General features: G+C 41.5%; 1 protein-coding gene across 5 annotated transcripts in view; it reads left to right on the forward strand.

Annotated features, from left to right (window-relative positions):
* FHIT (fragile histidine triad diadenosine triphosphatase) overlaps nucleotides 1-21,420 on the forward strand; it is a 525,883-nt gene extending 504,463 nt beyond the window's left edge. For all 5 annotated transcript variants that reach the window (XM_053989338.1, XM_053989336.1, XM_053989335.1 and 2 more), the window contains 2 exons: nucleotides 13,442-13,545; nucleotides 20,904-21,420. In XM_053989338.1, coding sequence (XP_053845313.1) covers nucleotides 13,442-13,543 — 102 coding nt within the window. In that variant the 3' untranslated portion in view covers nucleotides 13,544-13,545; nucleotides 20,904-21,420. The remainder of the gene's footprint in view (nucleotides 1-13,441; nucleotides 13,546-20,903) is intronic.
* Nucleotides 21,421-21,633: the final 213 nt, after the last annotated feature.

A 21,633-nucleotide genomic window follows, 5' to 3' on the forward strand; every position in this document is an offset into this window, starting at 1 on the left:
TCTCCTTTCAGACCTATCAATAAATCTGCATTTTTCCATTTTTTCTTTTAAAATTAAAATAATTTAGTTGTGCCAATTGAGTTTTCTTTCCTAATATAAAACCTTCAACCAAAAAGTATTCTTTAAAAACTCTAGAGATGAAAAATGTAAACTAAACTTTAAAATTTGCTAATTGTAAATCCCTTTGTCTTTGGATTGCTGCATAGCAGATCAATTCCAAGTAATTATTATGTGAAAAATGTAGGCCTTTTTGGTTCATATGTGTATTGAAGAGATGCAAAGCCAATATTAAAAGAATTTTAATTGGTTTGAGATAGTAGCAGGAAATGATTTTCCTTCATTTGTAGAATAAAAAAAAAAATGAAAGTATCTCAGCTATTAAATTTGGGGAAGGAGTGCGTATTTCAGTACTGCAGTTACTGATGTGTGAAATACAGAAAAATGTTAATTGAGGTAGGCTTGTGAAGTGAAATTAGTTGCAAGTGGACTGTAGATGAGCAAAGGGATTCTTAGGGTGTTGCACCTCAGCCATACTTTGAGGTTAATTCATTAGAGATAATTGGAATGTTAAATAGTTTTCTATAAGGAATCGCTGCTACAGTGGTCTAACACTTTGAATCTGATTGAATGAAATGCTAATTACCAATATTCAGATTTATGCTATGCTTATTTATGTACTTACCACCCCTATTACTTCCTTGACTGCTGATAATATTTTCTGTCAAGGGTGACAGCCCTTCAATCATCTGAAAATAAGGGTTTGAATGAGGGAAGTTTCAGCAAGATCTGCCTGTCCTGTCTCTATCCATGAAGTCTGTTAAAAGACAGGAGCAGCTGAGCAGTCTCTCAGTGTTTCACAGCCGATTAAATCCTCACCAACACCTCCAGGGCAAATGCAATGCCTTTGGTGTGGGCTTGGCACCATTTATTTGCCATTGCACCCAAAACTCCAACAAATAGTCTCTTGGCATAGACATGAGTGGGTTTGCAGCCTGAGTACCCAAATGTGGTCTGGGTGCCTTTGGGACCTAACAGGACTTGTTGCACTCCAGTCAGCAGGACCGACCCATGGTGTCTGGAAGCAGGGAGAGGAGGTCTGGGCTTCCTGGCTCTGTCCCACTGGCAGAGGCCGTTCAGTGTGGTGGGACACAGTGTCCATGCCCTCAGCCAGGAGTAAGACAAATCAAATAATGCAGAATATATTCTCCACAGAACACCAAGGTGAGCTGTCAGGAATGAAGAGAAATGCTGATTTACACCAGAAAGCCAAATACAAACCCATAGCCTGTCACAGATTTTCTTTTTTCTTTCCTTTATTTATGACTGTGACATAAGTGTCCTCTGCATCTATTTACTCTTACCTGGGGTCCTAGGCTCGCATATTTCATTTGCCCAGATGGGCTGCATAACTCTGTGAAGGATGATCTCTCTGTTCTGAGAGGTGCCTGTGCCAGGTCCCATGCATGTTATCTCTTATTTATTGCCTCCCTGGCGACAGGCTGTCGCCAACAGGCGGATAATTAGAATGGCTCAGTCTGGAGACCTGTGGAAATTCTGAGTACTTTCATAATTAGCCCATAAATGCTGTAGGTTTGTGCTAGAATCCTCTACAATTTCCGCTACCAGAAGCTCAAGGCTCTTTCTTCTGTGACATATTTATCTTTTATTCTTATAAAAAGAGGAAATCCTTGCATTATGGATCTATTCTCATTTGTGCTGACTTACTTTTGATGGCTTCCTATTGAAAACAGACAGCTTTTGCTTTTGGAGAACCTTGGAGTCATTTAAAGAGAAAAACAGTCCCTCTTTCTGCTTGTGCTCCCACCCTGTACAGAAAGAGAAAAAGCAAAAGGAAAAAGTAAGAATAGGAGAAAAGTGTTATCAGAAACAGCTAAACCAACAGCATAATCTGCAAGTTCTGTGTGTACTGTTATGATATCTGAAACATAATTATCAAGCTTAAGTTAATTAGACTAATGCTTAGAAAATCTGGCATGGCAGATTGTGGTAAGTAATTATATATCCCGATTAAAAGATGTAATATGCAGTGAGCAAAAGCAAAAAGAAAATTCCATTTGATACAGCCAGTGAACACAGACAATTAAGAAGTCAAGTAGATGAGCACTGACAAAGATACTGAACTTTGTGGAAGATGATGGGCAAGATGCCAATTTTTCAGTGGAACAGATTTTGCATAGTATCAGTCAAACTTTTGTTTTATGAAAATCCATGCTACTGTTTCCTAACTGAAATACATGAAGGGCCACTTGCTTTTGCATTAGGGCTAGCTGACATGAATACAAGGGAATGTGCAAACAAGAACATGACATTGGAGTACTAGTTTACATATATATAGAAGTTGTGTAAATGGCTTTTCTTAAAAGCAATTCACAGGATGTCATATGAGAAATAAAGCTGTGAAGACAGTGTCTTCTGCAATTAAGTTTAATAATGATTATGGGTCAGGATGAATGGGGAGAGCTTGTGTGCCTTTGTACCACACAGTATGTGCACAGGAAAACCCTGAAACACACTGAGAATACATTTGGGTTTTTTTAACTTTTGCTTGAAGAAAGTTTTGCTTGAAGAAGATAATTTAAAGAAAAAAGACCTAAAGAAAGGAGAGAAATGTAACAACAGACCTGTGAAAGAAGTTCTGATTGCAACTACAAAATATGTCTAAATAAATAAAATTATTTTGCAAGTTCTCCACGAAGTGTGTGACTGTACAACTGATTCCCCAATCAACTCCCTCCTGAAGGAGGAGTGAGAAACCTGCAAACCCCATGTCTGGTAAATTCAGATGAAGCAAGTCCATGCGTGATCCATTCTCCAAGCATTTAATCCACAAGTTTTTGACTGCACTTCTGGAATAACGTACGAGTTCTTCTCAGCAGAGCCACGTGTTTTATTCATATCTGCTGGAAATTGCTTTCATTTCCGTTGATCTTGTTGTTTCCTAAGTCATGAACAAACTGATTGAGCTGAAAGCATACAAAATTACTTTTTGTCTCTGAAAATTGGGAGTGTTTGGGTTGCTTTAGGTTGTCTTTGTACCTTTCCTACCCTCTATCCTGTATGGTCATGTGCTCCCCCTGCTCCAAGCAGTGTGGGATTTTCTGTAGCTCTGGAGCATGTCCTGTGGATTATGCAAAGAGAAGGTGGTGATCTGCTGCCAGGGTATCATCACCAGAACAGAACTTGCAAAAATATTGCAAACTAAAAAAGTTCTTGTGACTTTTCAGATGCGTATTTTTAAAATGCTCAAAGCTTTTAATATTCATTCTGTCCAAAAGCAATGATACTGAAGTCTACATATTAAATAATAATTGTCATGCAAATGCTATCAGTTTATGATTTCTACATAGAAACATGGGATGTCTGGGAGGTTTTAGCATGGGCAATAGCAATTGTTTTTTCCTAGGCAGTTTAATAATATTTTCAATATATTTTCATCAAAAGCACCTTCCTACAGGTAGAAGCTATCAGCTTTAATTAACTGCCAGTCTATAATCTACCAGCTAAAACTAATTCTTCCCAAATTCACAGTCCCTTCACTTAAATTAATTTCAGAATATTCTATTCCATGGCTATTATGCCATCCTTATTTTTCTGCATGGGCATTATGTGGGTACAATTTACTCCCCAGAAGAAGAATTTCAACAGAAGGCCAACACTGCTACACAAATACATCTTTGTGACGTTTGTACAATAGGGAAAACATTACATGGGCAAAACCTCCTGTGATGTCTCTTAATAAGACAACTTCCTGCATAAGTTTTACAGCAATATTAATGGGCTGGATAAACTGGAAGAGGGGATTGTCCATGTGAAATCTCCAATTCTGCTCCCATATGGGTCTGGTATTATCCACTACCACTGGATCATTGAGATGTGTGAGCCTCCACTGGATCTAAAAACTGTTCTAAGCATCGAAGATTTTCTTCCATTTTACTGCTGCTACTTTAAGAAATGAATTTACAAACTCTGGGGCATTTGCCCTTGATAAAATTTGTTTGATTCTTGTCCCACTAGGTCAGTGGAATATCAATAGATTCTTAATGCAGTCTGTCTTTAAGAGTTTCTTTCATTTCTCAGAGCAAAAGCAAATTTCATTCATATTGGCAGGTTCTAATGGGAACATTGAGACAGTAGTTTTTAAAAATATACACAACTTCTTTCAAATAGTCTTTTCTCTCTCTTGTTTCTTCAATGTGTCTATAGCAATTACAAGGTTAGATATCCCTTTAGATGGTAGGAAAAGGTCATTTTATTGTCTTTTCTACCCCAGCCTCAGTGAAATATGCATGGGACAGCTCAGGTATTTGGCTTGGGTTTAATGTTTCGTTGCATTGCCATCTGTTTTGTTGTTGCAGTTGTTGTTGTTGTTTTTTCTCTTGGAGGGGGGTGAGGGAGCATGGAGGCAGCAGTGAGGGATGATGGCATATGAATCCAGACCTGATGGAAAAGAGGAGCAGTGAATCTGCAAGAGCAGAGTAGCTCCTTTGATCCACACTCTTCTTTTTTAACATTAAAAGTCCTTTTGGTGAAAATCTGCCATTATGCATGTGGCTCATCAGTAGTAGATGTGATAGCCTCTGTGCCTCCTCAAAGGCTATGAAGCCACAATAAAGTAGTCTTTTTGTAAAGTTCATTTATATGACAGCACAGACATTGCAGCCCAGCTCCTCGCTGAGCCAAATGGCATTAACAAGTTCCAAGGGTGGGTGTGCAGCAGAGCTCTCCAGAGTGCTGCAGTGGCTCGGTGGCAAAGGGCAGCACAGAGAAAGGATGAACCTGCAAGGGGATGCAGAGCACCAGGAGGACTTGGCAGCAGGTGCCCAAGTCCCTTGGCCACAGCCAGCTCCCCCCACCCAGCTGTCACGGACCTGGGGACACCACAAGGACACAGAGACCTGGGCAGGGAGGGTTTCTCTACAGTGGGTTTCTCACAGGTGAGTTTTAAGCTCTTTTGTGACTGTTTTTACTGTAATGAGGGTGTTTGGCCCATAATGACTTACTAGGATTTTTCAGATGCTTTTTGATCATCTAGTTCTTTTTCAGCATTTCCCTCTTACTGCTGTTGATTTAAATGTCATGACATTTTAAACATGACTTATTGTAACAAAACAGTATATAAAACAATATGCTGCATAATAAATCCAGCCGTATTTTTTTGAATAAATGTTAAATGAGAGCAATTTACTCCTCAACCTATTTTACTACCTACTTACTAGAGGGTATTGGCTGCCTAAATCCCAGGGATGCAATCTAGGTGGTGAAGTAGCCTTGCACATGCAAGGCTGAAAGCCAAAGTACTTGAGGGGTGCCTGGGGGAAAAGGCTGTCCCAGGGATGTAGCTTTATCCAGGAGTGCTGTGATGCTGAGCACTGTGGGGAAAGCAGAGCAGGCAGGATCATCCTAGGAAGGTCTGTTGGTGGGTGAGGGGTGCCCTGAGAAGCACACACAAAATCAGGCTGTGAAGCCCCTGAGGCTCACCTCAAATATGTGGTATGTGTCATTTCACTGAAGTCTCCTTGAAGTCCCCCTACAGTCAGTAGAGGGAGTGACTCAGAGTATGAGTTACTCCAGAGTATGAGTTACTCCAGAACACATTGGTGGAATGTTTTCATCTTCATTTCACAAAGTGTTTGCAAGAGTGAGGATTTTTTTTAATAGGAATAAGCTAATTGCCCAGAGGAGAAGAAATACACTCTGACCACTATGGGCTCTTCCTGCACATCCCAGAGATGTGGTGAGAGAAGTGGAATTCCGCCCTGGAGATGAGGGCATGTTCCTATTCCCCTTTGTGGTGAACTGGCTCTGTGCCAATGCCACAGGACCTGCAGCTGATATCCTTTGTGCTGTCAGAAAAAACAAAGCAAATAAACCAAATCAACCTCCTTAACACACATGTGTTTTCCTTGGCATGTCATGAATCTTATTGAGAGTATGGCAAATATTTGTCTAAAGTTAAGAAGATTACTGAGGGAAGTTTTGACTTTGAAACTCACTGCAGCAGGAACCAGAATACATCACCCTGATTCAGGCACCTCTAGGTTATCTCTGCTCTTGGAGTGGGACATACACATCTCTCCGCAGCTCTGACCTCTTGGGAAGAAGCTTTCAGTCAAGTAATGCATGCACCTGCATGAAATTTTTGAATCACTGACTCTATCCTTGATTAAAATGCTTTTCCTTGATTAAAAATAGCCTTTTTCCAAATGAGTAATGTTGCATGGCAGGCTGTGCACGCAGGATAAGGTTTCCTCCAACATTATCACACTGATGACATTGCCATTTCTTAGCCAGGTCTCTGTGTGACAATTTCTCATGTGTAGACAGCCCTCTGTTAGCCAAGGCCATTAGGAAGCTCCCCACAAAAATCCACCTTCTCTTTCCAGGCGAGGAAGACTACAGAGATGTTTCTAACATTATCTGCTAACTAGGAGGATAATGGGCATGGTGAAAATGTATCTAAATGCTTTTATAGATTCTTGCCTGGATTCAAACCAGGTTGTAAATAGCAGTTCCCCAAGTCCTTGGCAAGACTTCTTACCCCAGTGGATATTCCTTCAAGTATCTTCTTTATAATGTGCTCACTTTCCAAGAATTTTATCTCAGTTGGAGCCAAACTGGAATTCTGTCAAGATCTGAGCTCTTCAGTGTGCAATCTACATATTTCACCGAATGGCAAACGTGTTTTCTATGCAACTGTCGTTCTGCTTGTGGGCTTATTTGTCTTTTATGTTTTCAAAAGCAAATTTCTTAAGATTCCTTTTATATTTAGTCTTTTTTCCTTATAAAAATTGTTAGAAGCAGTGGTTTACAGAATTTATTTTAGCAAAGCACTTAAACATGTATGCTTAAGAGTTTTACTTAACCTTTATGTGTTTTCACAAAATTCTGTTCATCTAAGTGCTAAATAGGATGCAGTTATTCATATGTGAAGTGTAGGGTTCAAGTCTTTCCTCAAAGCACAACAATAAAACTGAAAAAATATTTGCAGTCACTATGACAAAGAGTCGACAGGAGGGTAAAGAACCACCACTCTGTAAAACACACTTTTGATAAACTGAGGTTTCCAATGGAATACATGCTTTGCAGCGATATCAGCAGCTGTGAGGTAGCAGCATATTTCATGCAGAAGCAGTAAAACAATTGGAGAAGGATTTTCCAGTAGATACTTTAAAAATTGTCTCATATAAAATGCAGATAATTTAGGCTTTTTTCCCATCTCCTTAAATAATTCCAATTTAATGCAGCATGTAAAACTTACCCCAAAATCAGGGATTTCTGATTCATGCAAATGCAGATATCTGTATGATATAGAATCATAAGCAAAGTCAGCAGATGAGAAAATTATAGGATGTAGATATTTTCTGCAGTGTTCACTGTAAATTAGAGCAATTAAATTACAGCAGTTTTGTAGCTGTAATTAAATATGGAGACGGGCCCAGAGATGCGGAAAGCACTGAACTGCCTGAGCTGCTCAGGCTGGGAGGGGGAGCTCTGGGAAAGGGGCTTGGAAAGGGGTCCTGATCCCACAGCAGCTGGTGGGGGCAGAGAGGCCTCCAGCACTGTATTAACACAGAGTCTGGTGGGTTTTCTGTATGGTCAAGGGGGAGCCAGCTGGGCTTGTTCTCTGCCTTGTTCTTGCCTTTCCTGGGCCCTGAGCAGAGCAGGGGCGATGCTCAGCTGGGAGACAAGCCCAGGGCTGGGAGCTGCTGCAGTGATTCCCCCGCAATGGTTTTTCCCAGGTAGGTGGAACAGGATGTGTGATTCCAGGCCATGTGATTCCAGCATCCCTGAGAAGCTGCTTTGTGAAACTGCTGTGTTTCATCCATTATTCTTTCATTTTACATTGCAAGTCAAGTCGAGGCTTGAGGCACAGCTGAAGGCAAATGGGATGGAGGCAGGAGGCTCAGACTGGCAGAGGAGGGAACCTACCAAAAAGATCACTCTTCTTTCAGCAAGACAGCAGAGAGTGAGGAAAGGCTGGAGCATAGCAGGAGGTACAGATAATAGCAGTAAATGCTGTATTTAATCACATTGTGCGGTGGGGTGGAAATGAAGTCTTACTCTGAGGTTATAAGTGAAATACAAAGAGAAGTGAAAGGAAAGAAAGCACTGGGGGAAAAGAGCAAGGAGGTCAAGACCAGGGGGAACAGGGGAAAGGAAACAATTCAGGAGTTAAGTTGTAAAAGCAGTAGCAGAGGAGGCTTAGATGGCTGGAAGCCATCACCAGGACCAGGAGGCTCCCACTATCACCAAAGGGCCGAGGAGCCACAGCCAGCTCAGCCCTGGAATTTTGCTCCCATGGGGTGGATGCTCCCCCACAGCTGCAGTGCAAGAAGAGGAGCAGGGGTGTGCTCCACACGACTCTGCTGCCATAAGGGAGTTGGGGGAAGCAAGGTGTAGCAGCAGCCCTGGGATAAAATTTGTCTCTAGCCCCTGGAAAAGGATTGCTACTGGTGAGAAGAAATTAGATTTTCAGCCTCCTCATGGTTCATGTGTTAATCTGATGTTGAGATATCACTCTGAATATTTCACCACAGTGTAGGATTTAACTATAGAAAAGATGTCTGGATATCCCAAGGTGTGTTGGTAATAATGAACACCAGCAGCTGGGTAATGCCTAATCTCTGATTCAAGCCACTGGCAAAAATTCATTCTTTTTATTTTTTGGTAGCTGCTGTTTTTGATAATACTATATTTTATAATTGCTGAAGCAGCTGAGTTTTGTTATGTTGCTGCAGTTTTGTGTAATTACTCTCCATCACTATAATTTTTCTTTTAGTTAAATGCATTGGAGGTTATAAACTCTTAACTATCAACTATAAATATTCATGGGGAGTGAGAATAGTTCTAGCTACCATAAAAGCTTTTTCCCAATAATTTTGGCTAGTGCTCTGTATTTACACAGGTTGCTTTTCTGATGGTGTTATGGCATAAGTAAAAAAAACAAACAATATACATATCACTTCAAGCAACAGCCAGTCATAGACCCAGGTCCCCTATAGTCTGCTGTGCTGAGAATTCTGGGCTCCTCCACAAAGGGCAAGCAGGAGAAGTCCCCCAGTGTGAATGTGCTATAAAACAATATTGTGTTTCCCTTAAGAATTGCAGTGATAAAAACATAGACCATTCTGCAGCACTAGCAACTTTAATAAAATAACATAAAGCACAGCTGTCAGGTCTGCCAGCATCTCACACTGGGAGACATGAGTGAGAAAATGAACACTTTTCACAAGCAGAAATATTCAAAGAGCTCCACTGTTTACATGTAATCAAGACTGACTGTCATAGATTATCGGTGGAGGAGCATTTTCTGCTTGAGGTGAAAGAAGAGGATAATTTATCAGGAAGCCCAAGAAGTCAGACATCAGTAATGATCTGCTTGAAGAAGGGCATATCTTAGAAATGGTGCATTTATTTGTACTGCAAGGCAAGAAGCTGTTTGGAGTTATAAACACGAGTCTTGGTGCTTGAAGAATGTTGAGCAGTTACAGTGTGTAATTTGCTGGGCAACTGCGATTAGAGAACTGACTAATGTGTGTCCCAATGCTTGTTCAGAATATTAAAAGAAAAATTTAGCATAATAGAGATTGTCTAAAAGAGCTGCTCATGCTCTCTCATCCTGTTCCCTCCTTTTGGAGTTATCCAAGCTATGCTGAGGGTGCTGCTCACTTTCCTGTTGGTGCTCAAGATTCAGAGACACTCCTGCAGTGAGTGTCTACAAACAGGTTTGGTTTCAGAGAATTTGGGGCTTTCAGGGTTTTGCAGTAAAACATTTTGTCCACCTGGTGCAATGCTTTTGCATCACCTTCCTCTTATGAAAACAGGCCAAATACCAGCTGCTTTGAAATGGTTACTAATTTGGAGCCTTACAGAAAAGGTTTTATAGACTCACCTTGCCTTGGTGTGCACTGAGTTTGCAGAATTGTTGTACAGAAAGTATCACAAACTTCAAGCTAGTCTGTGTTTGGATATATCTGAATAAGGATATCAGCTCAACTTACCCAGCTTTTACCATCTGACAGGGGTAGGAAAGATGGATAAATCACTATTTTTTATGAAAGGATATCTGGCAAATAGAGGCACTGTTTTGCCCTTTAGCTTGAGCAGAACATTGGGTGTGTTCTTGAGGTGCAAGAGAGTGTTGTTTCCTCAGTTTAATCCAAACTTTCAATACAAGTCAGATGTTTGCAAAGATTCACAGCTGGGACTTGGATGTGTGTATGAATATGAACACACTCTAAGGCACAGAAGTCCCTAAGAAACAAGTATCAACTGTTATGTTTATTCCCCACCTGAATTCTAAATCAGTACAATTTATAACTGAAATATCTATGCTCTCCTGAAAGTAGCTTTACAACGTAGCCAAAATACTACAGAGACTGTCTTAATTTCTCTTAATTAAAACAAACAAAAACATTTTACATAAAGTAAAATTTTACATAAAGTTAAAAAAAAAGTAAAAGGTAGCTTTAGCTTACCAAGGCCCTCACGGGGAGAACTGAACCCAGCTGAAATGTACTTTACTTAAGAACATATTAAATAACCAGGTGAGACCAAACCCATCCATGATCACATTCCCTTGTCACCATTAGGGATCCCTAGCAGATCCTGAAAATTGGATCTTGGGGGCTGAACAGCCCCAATTTTCTCAGCCTGTGTTCATAGAGAAGGTCCGGTCCTCCTATCAACTTCTTGGCCTCCTCCAGACTCCTCCTCTAGCAAGGTTATCCATAATTGAACTATTTTGCATCAAAGTGGCTCTCTCTATGGTTTGGCTTGTACTGGAGCTGCAGGATGGTGGTGTCAGAGGAGGGTAGGAAGCCACCAGAGGTGGTTGTCCCAATACTTCCAGTGTTAGTTTGGTAATATCAAAACTAAGTGGCTCTGGGGTGAAAATTGTGGATTGCACCTCAGAAATGACTGGCACGGTAAGAGCTCTGAGCACAGAGTGGTCCTGGGATTCTGTCTGGGGATAGATGCAGCAATTTTATACAGAAATAATACTCATCTCTAAATCAGTCAACAATGAATACCTTGGCTGTGGCAATGGTTTAAGACCTCAGGCTGTGGTTTGACATTCTCAGTGTGGCCACAAAATGTGGAGGCACCTTTTCAGTGACAGAGGCTCGAGACACCTGCACTGAGCTCCCACCCAGGCTGGGCTGCTCTGTGTCCTGGGGGCTGTGCACTGGTAGCCAGGGCTGCTGGGCTTCCAGGCACGTTTAAGGATTCATTGCTGCTCTCCATACATCTGTTTTAACCCCAAAGATTGATTATTTTTAAAGGTTAGCTGTTATGTAGCAGAAGAAACCCTCGCCTTTACCAGCTTTGAGAAGTCACTATGGTCTGTAGCTGCACAGTTTTAATTTAGACAACAACAACAGCCATTGCAGGTTAACCTTCCTTATTACTACTCACTTCAGGTTTTTTGAACAGGAAAAAAAAATCATCACCTACCAGTCACACCCCCACTTTACCAGTCTGCACATGGAGCCAGCTCTCACCTGGATTGTGCAGAAACAAGACAGCAAGGGAGAGCAGCAGCCAAATCATGTCACTAAAAACAATTCTTCTGGGTTAAACAAGGAGACCTTGAGGAACAGGGGCAGCTCTCCCTTGCCTTCCAGCTTTTGCCTGCTGTACCTCCTACCAGCATTGCCATATTGAATGACCAAAACACTGCTTTTTTTTCAGAAAACAGCTCACACCTCAGTCAGATTTACCACCACTTGCCTTGTCCTGGTGCATTCTCTTGTGAGGTGTGAGCATTCCCAGTCCATAGAAAGTACAGGATGATGGATACTCTTTCCAATAACTCATTGCCAGGTCAGCTGAGGTACCTACACACCTCGTGGGTGTGTGCAGAGGGTGACAGCAGACACTTGGACCCAGGGCATGTGCCAATAGTGTGTACACTGTACCAGTCCCTGCCTTTTAAATCTTTCTCCCTAATTCTGTGGCATTATTACAAGATGGATTTATAACATGCTTAGTACTAATGTAACAATGAAGATTAGTCTTCTTTGAGTTGAAGAGTAATACACTTGAATTTGCCTACAGCTACTGCATTGTATTGGCATGAAAGGAAGTGGCTTTCCAATGCAGCTTCATCTGCTGAGCAGGGGGAAATCTGTGCTGCAGAGTGTAAAACTACATGGGACTCTAGCCGGCAGCAAAATTCAGAGTAGGAGAAACATAGCGCAAATAAAAGTATTTGTGAGTTGGAGGTATGCTAACAATCCTAGTTTATTGCTAAACATCCCATATACAGTAATGCACTTTGCTTGGAGGTTCATGATGGCTTCATCTTTGTTTTTTCGCTGCTTCGTCTTCTATACTATCATTTTTTTCCTGGAATAAGAAGTGTAAATTCATTAGTTTTCAAAAAATTTTGTGGCATTAACGGAATTTAGTATTATGAAGTTCCTTAGAAGCACTGGTGTTATTAATGCAGTCTGTGCTGTGCTCTAAACCTAGAGAACCACTGGAATCTCAATACTTGATCTGTTAAGTAAATGTTTCTTCTGTCTGGTGTAAATGCTGCCTTCACTTGACAAGTGTCAGGGGTTCTTTGAATGGACATGTGCACAAATAGTCACTCAAATGCCAGTATTTACCCTAATGTGGAGCTCCCCTCTTCAGGAAAGCAACAAAGCTGTCAGCTTCTCCCCTCTTCTTGAGTGGCAAAGGAAGAAATTATCATGTCTGGGACAATGTCATGTAACAGTTACTGCATATGGGATAGATCGAATTTTTGTGGGCATAGTGTGCAAGTTGGACACAAAAATTATATGTTTCTTATACTTTTTTTTTCCCCAAGAAATCAATGAAATATAATTATGCTTAAAATAACAGGCTTCGTTTCTAGACCAGGGATGTGTCTTGCTTCCAACAATGGCAGGGAAGGATGAATAACTTGCATGCAGAGAAGGAATGAAAAAAATATTAATATAAACTTCTACTAGGAATCAGCTGCAACAGGGCCTTGTTATCACAATAGGTCTTTGATTGGAAAGGTGATCCCATGGGCAGAGGAAAAGACAGAGAGAAGAATTTACAGGAAATAGTGACAAGGCGTCCAGCTCACTCCACTGGTGCGGTGGGTGCATCAAAGGACCTGAGTGTTTTCCTGTTGTTTCACCTGCCAGCTTTGCATCAATGACTCACAAGGTGTCTGACCATCAGCCCACAAAGCTGAGCCTGTCCCTGCCTGTCACTCACCCTGGCACCTGGTGCTGTCCTTGTAAATGCAGCCACTGTCACCACTCTAAACCAGCAACCTTCACCCTTCCTCTCTTCATCACCAGCTCCATCCATCCTGAAGACACATGGAATAGTTAGACTGATTGCCCTAAATTTGACATTAAAACTGAAAAAAATAATAAACTACTTTTTTTTTTTTCTTTTCTCCCTCAAAAAGTTGCAGCGACATGATAAAGATGATTCCCCTGACAAGTGGAGGACAGAAGAAGAAATGGCAGCTGAAGCAGAAATTCTGAAGAAGTATTTCCAGGAAAGTTAGAGGTAATGATCTGAACTTTGACTTACTCCTGCAGCACCCAAACCTTTGCTCAAGCCTCCAGAGCCTTCTTGAGGACAACGGGGCAAATAACTAGAATGAAACAAAAGAAAACAGAGCTCTTAGTTTTGTGTTGTTTCCAAAAAATCACGGCACTCCAACAGTGGCTGAAATAACATGCTCCTTCTTGAACAAATCAGCACCATCCTAGAGCATTTTGTTTCCAGACAGCAAAAATAATGGTGTACCTAGAAGTGAGAATCATCAGCATTTACTTAGGAGGAGTCTTCAACCTAATGTATCCTCACTGTGTTTTTAGGACAGAAAATAGCCCTGGTACCTCTATAAAGAGCTAAAACTGGTGTGTCTGTGTACAGCCACATATGCGTATGCACCTATACATACAAAATTGCATGAGAATTCAGTCTATAGAGTGCATAAGCAAACACTAACCTCACCTATACTTTATTAAGTATTAAATGATTTGATCAGTTCAACTTCCAAAACTAAGCCTGCTGGAAAACTGCCTGTTCTGCTAACTTTTCCACTGACCTTATGAGAAAAAGAAAGATTTGCAGGGAGGAATAGAAAAGAGAAAACACTTGGCAAACACTAACATTGGTGCTCTAGAAATTGAGAGCTTTCCATTTTGTACCTGGAGTCCCAGAAGCCAGCTTCTTCCAGCAGAAACGAACTGGCCCCTGGAGATCAATGTGAATTAGGCTGGGATGTAATACTGCAGCAAGGATGCCAAATCTCCCTCTCCCCTGCTCCCCACATGCTGTTTGCCATCATCCAGCACTCTCACTTCTCTGTCATTTCTGACTGTTTCATGTTTTTCCTCTGAAGAACCCAAATCCCAGAAATAACCCTCCTCTGTCTGTGTGACTCACTGTGCTTTCAGCCCAGCTTGAGAAATCTTGTGAGCTAACTGTGCAATGTATGGGTGGCACATTTACATGGCAGCTCTCATCTCCTGTGCCATTCTGCCATTTGGATGGCATTTTGGATGACTCCATTTGGAGTTCATCAGACTTCCCCTTCCATTTTTTTTTCTCACATCGTGACCATGCTCTTGTCTTCTCCAGCCAAAGTAGCTGTGCCAACCCTTCTGTGGATGGGCACAGAAAAAGCCATGTAACACATGTAATTCCCATCTGTGAAGGAAACTTCTCCCCAGCAGCTGGGACCTCCAGGGTTTGGGCTACACAGTCACATTTCTGCAGTGGCTGCTGGAGTTGCATTTAGACACCCACTTTTCACCTTCTCAGAAATATGCTGCTCAAAAGTGAATTACTCAGCCAGGAAGAGCATATCCTTGGTAATGCATGTGTAAGCACTCTTCTCTAACAGAGGCTTTATGTGGTGCTTCATCTATGGCCCAGCAACCAATGAACAGTACTTAGGGGGAAATGGCACATCCCTATTCTAGTGTGATATTTTTTTTTCCTTTATTGATTTGGTAGGTTTTGGGCGGGGGGTTTTTGTTCTCCTCAGAAATGAATTGGAAATGCATTTTTTCCTAGAGATTCTCAAAGGGCTTGGAATTAAATCCCCACATATCAATAAAATGTTCTTTATCTTTTCTGATACTAAATACAAAGCTGGATAGATGGCATAAATCCTTTCCTGTAAGCAAATTTGTGTGGCTGGACATCTATTTCCATTTGTTATGAAAATGAGTCAGCGTGTGTCTGCATGGATGACCTCTTGATACGTTTCCCGTGATATTAAGGTCATTACCTTTCCTAGAACAAACTGGTAAATTAAATCTTCCTGGCCTCATTATCATGAAAGTGCCTAGTGCAGGCAGTCCTTCCAACCCTTGATTCCCAACATTAGGCATCACTGTCAATTTCTTCTCCCTAATACTGAGGTTTAAGGGTCTGAACCTGAGATAAAGGTATATCTATGCACCTTCTGCATTTCTCAGCCTTTGTCTTCTCTCTTAACCTTGCTTCTAAAGTGATGAAGACTGAAAACTTTTGGCAAATTAACAAGGTTATATGCATCCTTCTTTGAAGCTATTTTTGTATTTCACCTACAAAGGATTTATTTTGCCATTTGTGGGTTTACCTAAATGACACTTGACTTGAGGCTTTTTCATGCAGCACAGGAAAAGTCAGAAACAGCTGAATGTGGGTGTTCTGCAGCCAATAAATAGCGATTTTTAAGGCCTCATGCATTATTTTTGTACTTCATTGTTTTGTTTTAAGAAGCCCAGCTTAGCTAGCTTAGCCTGGGCAGACTGAGCTGTGTTTTAGGGCTTTTCCAGCTACCCTTACATTTATCACAAGTCCTTCACCACCTGCCACAACTCCTGTATGACTAGACAAGGTCCAGTAGCATCTCTTACCTGTATTTAGAGACTATCTAATCAAGAAGGACTTGCAAGTAACTTTTTCCTAATAAATACTTGAGTAAGGCAAGAAGCTCTAAGTTCTCTCTCTACTTAATTTGCTGGTGCTGATCCCTCTTGGCTGACTAACTACAGTTAAGTGCTTCTACATCAGTCTCCAGATGACCCAAAATATCCACCCACTTGCTTCAGGAAATGAACACATTTAGCCTTGCGAAGTTTCCACCCTTGAGAAAATGCTTATCTTTAAATATTTTATCTGTGTGTGCAATATCAGTGAGTGAATTTGTGCTTTGCATGTGTTTCTGGTCTTCCCCTGGGTGTCCCCATGCCACTGTATCCCACCTCATTAGAAGGACTTGTTCTTTCTGCTCACAGAACTGTGTCTGCAGAGCTGAAGCTCAGGAGAACTTCATTTGACTCTAGAAGTGAGAAAGAAAAGGAAATAAAAACATTCTGGGGGGTGGATATTTAATACAGAATTTCCCCAGTTAGTCACTCTCTTGTTAGTAGCACCAAGATTTGACCTCTTTAGAGCCTCTTTGGGAGCTGTTTCTCATTCTGTGTTGGCTGTCCTCTGGTCAGGTGTGTTTGGTAACTTGGATGCTTTTTGAGGTGGATCCACAGGGAAAAGGTCCTTACTGAAAGAGCAGGATTTGATGCAGCACCCTAATTTCCAAGCCTATTTTCAGATGCGTCTTTTGAATTTTCTAGCTATGTATAGCTGGCTGTTTTGATAGTCTGTTTTGAGCATTTTAAATTGCATATGCCAGCAAAAAGGCTAAAGATTAAAAGACTTTAACCTTCAGATAGTATGTGAAAAATGTTTCTCTTCAAAGGTAGCTTCACTCTGTGTTGTTATTTCTGAAGAAAGAACCAGGCTGCACAAGTTTCGGTAGTTTTCCTATTTTGTGCATAACTGAAGTAATATTTTTATGCCATTAGAAAAGTAGTCAGTCTTAAGTACAATGTCAAGATGTCCCTTTGCATAAAGAAGTTGACAGTGATATTCTGTTGCCAAGTGCTTGGAGTTACAAACATTCAATAGCTTTTAATTGCTTAACCACCTGAATATTTTGTGTCCTGCCAAATTCTTGTAGAAATCCCTTCAAATAATGTGTCCTGCACAGTCTTGCAGGATTTCTGATGTCAATTCTCCCCCTTGTCCCCAGTCTGTTTCTTGATAATACAGTCTTTCCAGCTTTTCCAGAGAGTATAAATTCTACTCTCCCCCACTCATTCTTTGAGAGCACTCATCCTGCCTCACAGCTGCCTGTTCTGCACCAAGATCTCGGCAAGTGTGAAAAAATGCTTCTATTGACTTCAGCAGGGAAATTACCACTGATAGCAGCCGCAGGCCAGGGGGAATTTAAACTGGCAATTTGACTTGCATCTGATTTTGCTCCAGCACCTCTGGAGTGTGACAATCCATGCTGCATGCGTGAGAGTGAACACCAAAGCAATCCCATCACTTCCCTTAAATTTAGGCAAGTATGACAAAATGACTTGCAACACCCATCTTTGCTTGTTTTACTGCAAGAAAAACCCTCCTATCATTTCTGGTACTTTAAACTGCATAAACCCACACAGCAATGGCTATGTCTGTGATGCACAGAGTGGATCTGGGATGCAGTGAGGACACAGTCTGCCCCAGAAGATGCACTGTGGGCCACAGAGCAGGCTGTCCCCTGGGTGGGCACCACAGGCATGGTGCAGGTATTTTCTGCAATTGGTGCTGCCTGTTGGCAAAGCAGAGTGACCAGGCAGTTTTGAAAAGCACAGCATGCTGTGTTATGGGAAATGGGAGCAGGGAAAAGGGCTGCAGCAAGCAGAGACCCTCAGTAGTTTCAGAGCCTCACTTGATAGAGCAGGGCAACCTTTTGAGTGCTTACACTGGACTTAGAGTCAGGTGGTGCCAGGGCCTGGGCAATTCCCAGAGAACATGGTCTAGGAGCTGTTTGTGTGTAATCCTGCAGTAAACACACATCCCAGTAATCTGCTATAGATTTCTCTGCACTCCAGACTTAAGTGCTATTAATTATATCCCCCACTCAGAAGCCTCCAAGAAGCATTAATTAGAAAGCAGGAGCTGGCAGTTTGCTTGCCTGTGTGAAACTATTATGACCTGAGAATGAAGTATAAGCTTCAAAAGAAACACATTTTATGAAGGTCACCTTGAAAAATATCATAAAAATCTGTCAGAAGAGAATGCAGCACTCCAAGTGTGCATTTCAGTGTGACATTATGCTTTAAGTAGTTGGAAATAGCAAAGAGAAGATGGATCAGATCACAGGGTCTGTGCTTTTCCACACAAAATTCTCTTTTTTCTGCAGTAAGTACATATAAAGTAATGTTTTTGTCATTTCAATGGGATGCAAAGAAAGTTAATTATCAACACAAATCCAACAAACATAATCTGGCCCTTGCTGGTATTTTTAAAGTGCAAAATATCCAGACTCCAACTCTGCAGCAGGGAGAAAGTTTATACACAGGAATTACATTACCTCTTCAAGGTGTTAACAGCCAGAAGTGGTGCAGTGACTGTACAGCAGTGACACTCAGAAAGCTCAGGGCAAAAGGCTTCCCCAAATAAATGTGGTGTGCTAATGCACAGCAGCCTCAGTGTTGAGGTTGATTATTTTTCTGGTTGAAGCATGTGATTATTTCTTATGAAAACAGAGCTACAGGAGTGCTAGCTAAAGTTATAAAGGAAATGTCCTCTTGTGGGAGGCAATGATGTCCTTCTCACACCCATTCCAGGGCTCTGTTTTGAGGCTGGAAGTAGTACTGTCCTGAAAGTTATACATTATTATACAAAGTCATTTCATTTCCCTATAGGTGGCCTGTTCAATTCAGCTGTCCAGTACATGAATTCCATACAGCAGTGCTTGGATCCTGTAATTATGGCCACAGTAGAAACATCAGGGCCAGAGACACAGACATGATTGTACAGCATAAATGCAAAGCAGCAAATGTGCTACTGTTGGTGAAGAAAGCTGACAGCCAAATGTTTCTCTTAACCTGCACATCCAGCAGCCTGAATGCCTACCTGGGCTGCCTGTCAAAATCAAATATTGTCAGTGGGATCAGTTCTTGATTCATCGTTGGCTTTGTGTGTCACGTTGTATGGGAGGAAAAGGGGGAAAGCTGAGCATAAGTGGTGGACATTTGTCTGAGGACCTGGGGTAAAAGAGCTGAGGTGCAGGACAATGCTGAGCTTCAAATAAGGATGATGTCAACTGCGACTAGGCATTTTTACACCCAAACCTGTGCTAAAATGGTGCTAATCTCTTGCCCCCAAAGCTGCCAGAGGATGCTCTTCACGAGCAGCCAGACCCTCCTTGAAGCAGATTCACAAAATCCGTGCCAAGTGATTCACAGGCTGCCATCGAACTGTCAGTCAGGAGGGGCTTACAATGGAAACTGTTGCTCAAAATGCCGTGGGAATGGGAAACATATGTTTCAGTGACAAAGACAATCAAACAAAGAAGTGGGTGGCTGGGGAATTGCAGCCACAGCAGCAGCAAGATCCGAGCCTCACGCGCAGCCCCGGGGAGCGAGTTCGGGGGCCGTGCCCTCATCTAACACTTGGGTAACAGCTTTGTGTTTAATAAGCCGAGATAATTTTCCCAGCTCTAAACATGTTCTGAAGTGAAGGTACAAAACTGAAGATACCAAGCCAAAAGCCTATTTCATGCTCAATTATTAGCAAAGGTTTCTATTGTGGTATCCTGTTGCTGTGGCTGCTGCATAATAGAACTGCCCAGAGAGACATTGGAACCAGCAACTCGAACCTGACCTCAAAGCTTCAACACTGCCTTTGTGTGAGTGTCACTGTCTAGGCTGTGTAGGTGGAAAGGCATTAATAACTCCTCCAGTAAGTAGTTATTTGAGAAAGGAAGGGGGTGATGGATGTTGGAAATATGTTGGACTGAGTGTACTTGAGGCTCTGTTGTTTGCCAGGATGCCAGTCTCTACACAAAAGCAGAGGTATTGCAGGAATAAACTCAAATGCCCCAGCACGTGGGGCTGCTGCAAGCCTCCAGCTACCACTGCAGTAGCAACTGTGCTGTGAGTTTGTGCTGGGATTTCACACACAGCTTCCACAGCTTCAGGCTCTCAGCATTTCTATTTCTCTGCTTCAGGAACACCTTCCACATCTGTCATGGCATCTATTACAGGTCTTTTACTAGGATGGACCACCAAGAGATGCATAAAATTGGAGCAGACATGGCAAGAAATGCCCCATTTATTCTCCCGCGTGTGAAGCTGAGGGCATTTTCTGGGTGATGGTCCCAAATCACTGGTGTGTAATTCCTTGGCATTAGGCAGAGTCCCACCATATGGTCAGGATGGATGAGGATAAACAAGAGATGATAGTCTTGAAAGATTATTTGTAGGAGCTTATATAAGAGATCATGAGCCCGAAAGAGTCTTGCATGAGGTTATTATAGCAAAATAGATTTGAAGAGTAAGAAGCTGGATTTGATGACACAAGATGCCCTTTCTAATCCTTTGTTCCTATGAGGAGCGGTCAGCAGAGCTGGGGACTGTGCTGCCTTACTCAGGGACATCAGAGGGGTGGCCTCACTTCATGTTTGGTTTTTGTAAAATGATCCTGACCTCTGTCCAAGGGTGCTTTGTGAGTTAGGAATGAAAAGCACGATGTGAAAGGCAGGCATTAGTATTATTTGCAAGTGCAGTTTATTGAAAAAGCAGATAATAAATTGGACAGATCTCTTTCTTGCTCTGGTAAATTTTAAAATAGTTGTGTGCAAGGCTTTTCTCTTTCTCTGTTGCATGGGCTGTAATAGGAGCTGCAATGTGCTGTGTGGGGGTTTAACACTGAACATTTCCTTTTGCCTATTGCTGTCAGTGACTCCTGTCAGAACACACTAATGAGCACCTAAGTCGTTAGTAATAAACAGCCTCACATTTTGTCTTACTAACAAAGATCAAAGCTGCTATTATATGTAATGATCTGTTATGTTTGATACTTCTCAGGTAACAAAGTGTTTGGAACACATCCCATGACACCAGAAAGTCCCCAGAAAGAATGACCTCATTCTCCAGTTCTCAGTGGCCCTGCAGCTGCAGCTCGACAATTTTATTATGTTCTACAAGTATGGGATTCTTCCAAGAAAAATTTTATTGGACCTTTGGATATCATCAAGGTTGAATTCCAGCTAAGACAACTAAACAGCACTGGTTCAAAATATTGCTCTGAATTGTAACTCATATTTTTCTGAATTGTGTACTTGGGAATGAATCTTTTTAAATTGTCCCTTGGCCTAAATAGAAATAAAGTCCCAGGAAAATCAGGTAGCTACTGCATTATAAAGTGTTTACTTCTTGTTGTGCTCTTTGATTCAGTTATTGTATATAGGCTATTTTATCATAGAAGAATTAGATCTTTTAGCAGTGTGGCAATTCATACAAACCAAGACTTTGTTACAGACAAGCCAAGATAAACTTGGAAAGCTGTTTTTTCTTCTATAACAATAAAGATTCAGCTTCCTGAGATCTTTCTTTTCTCTGTTCTTTTAATGCATTATGAAAAGGCTTCTGGAGTTTTAAGTGATACAAAACACTTTTGTAAAACAATTAATATGGGAAGTTGCTCATGGGATAATAATCACATTAGGGTTAGGCTGGCATGAATGGCTGCTCCCAGCCACAAACAACGAGTGGGAGCCTCCCACGTGGAACAATCTCTGGGCAAGAAATGCTGTGT

This window comes from Vidua macroura, chromosome 13, assembly GCF_024509145.1.
Source record: "Vidua macroura isolate BioBank_ID:100142 chromosome 13, ASM2450914v1, whole genome shotgun sequence".
Taxonomy (NCBI): Eukaryota; Metazoa; Chordata; class Aves; order Passeriformes; family Viduidae; genus Vidua; species Vidua macroura.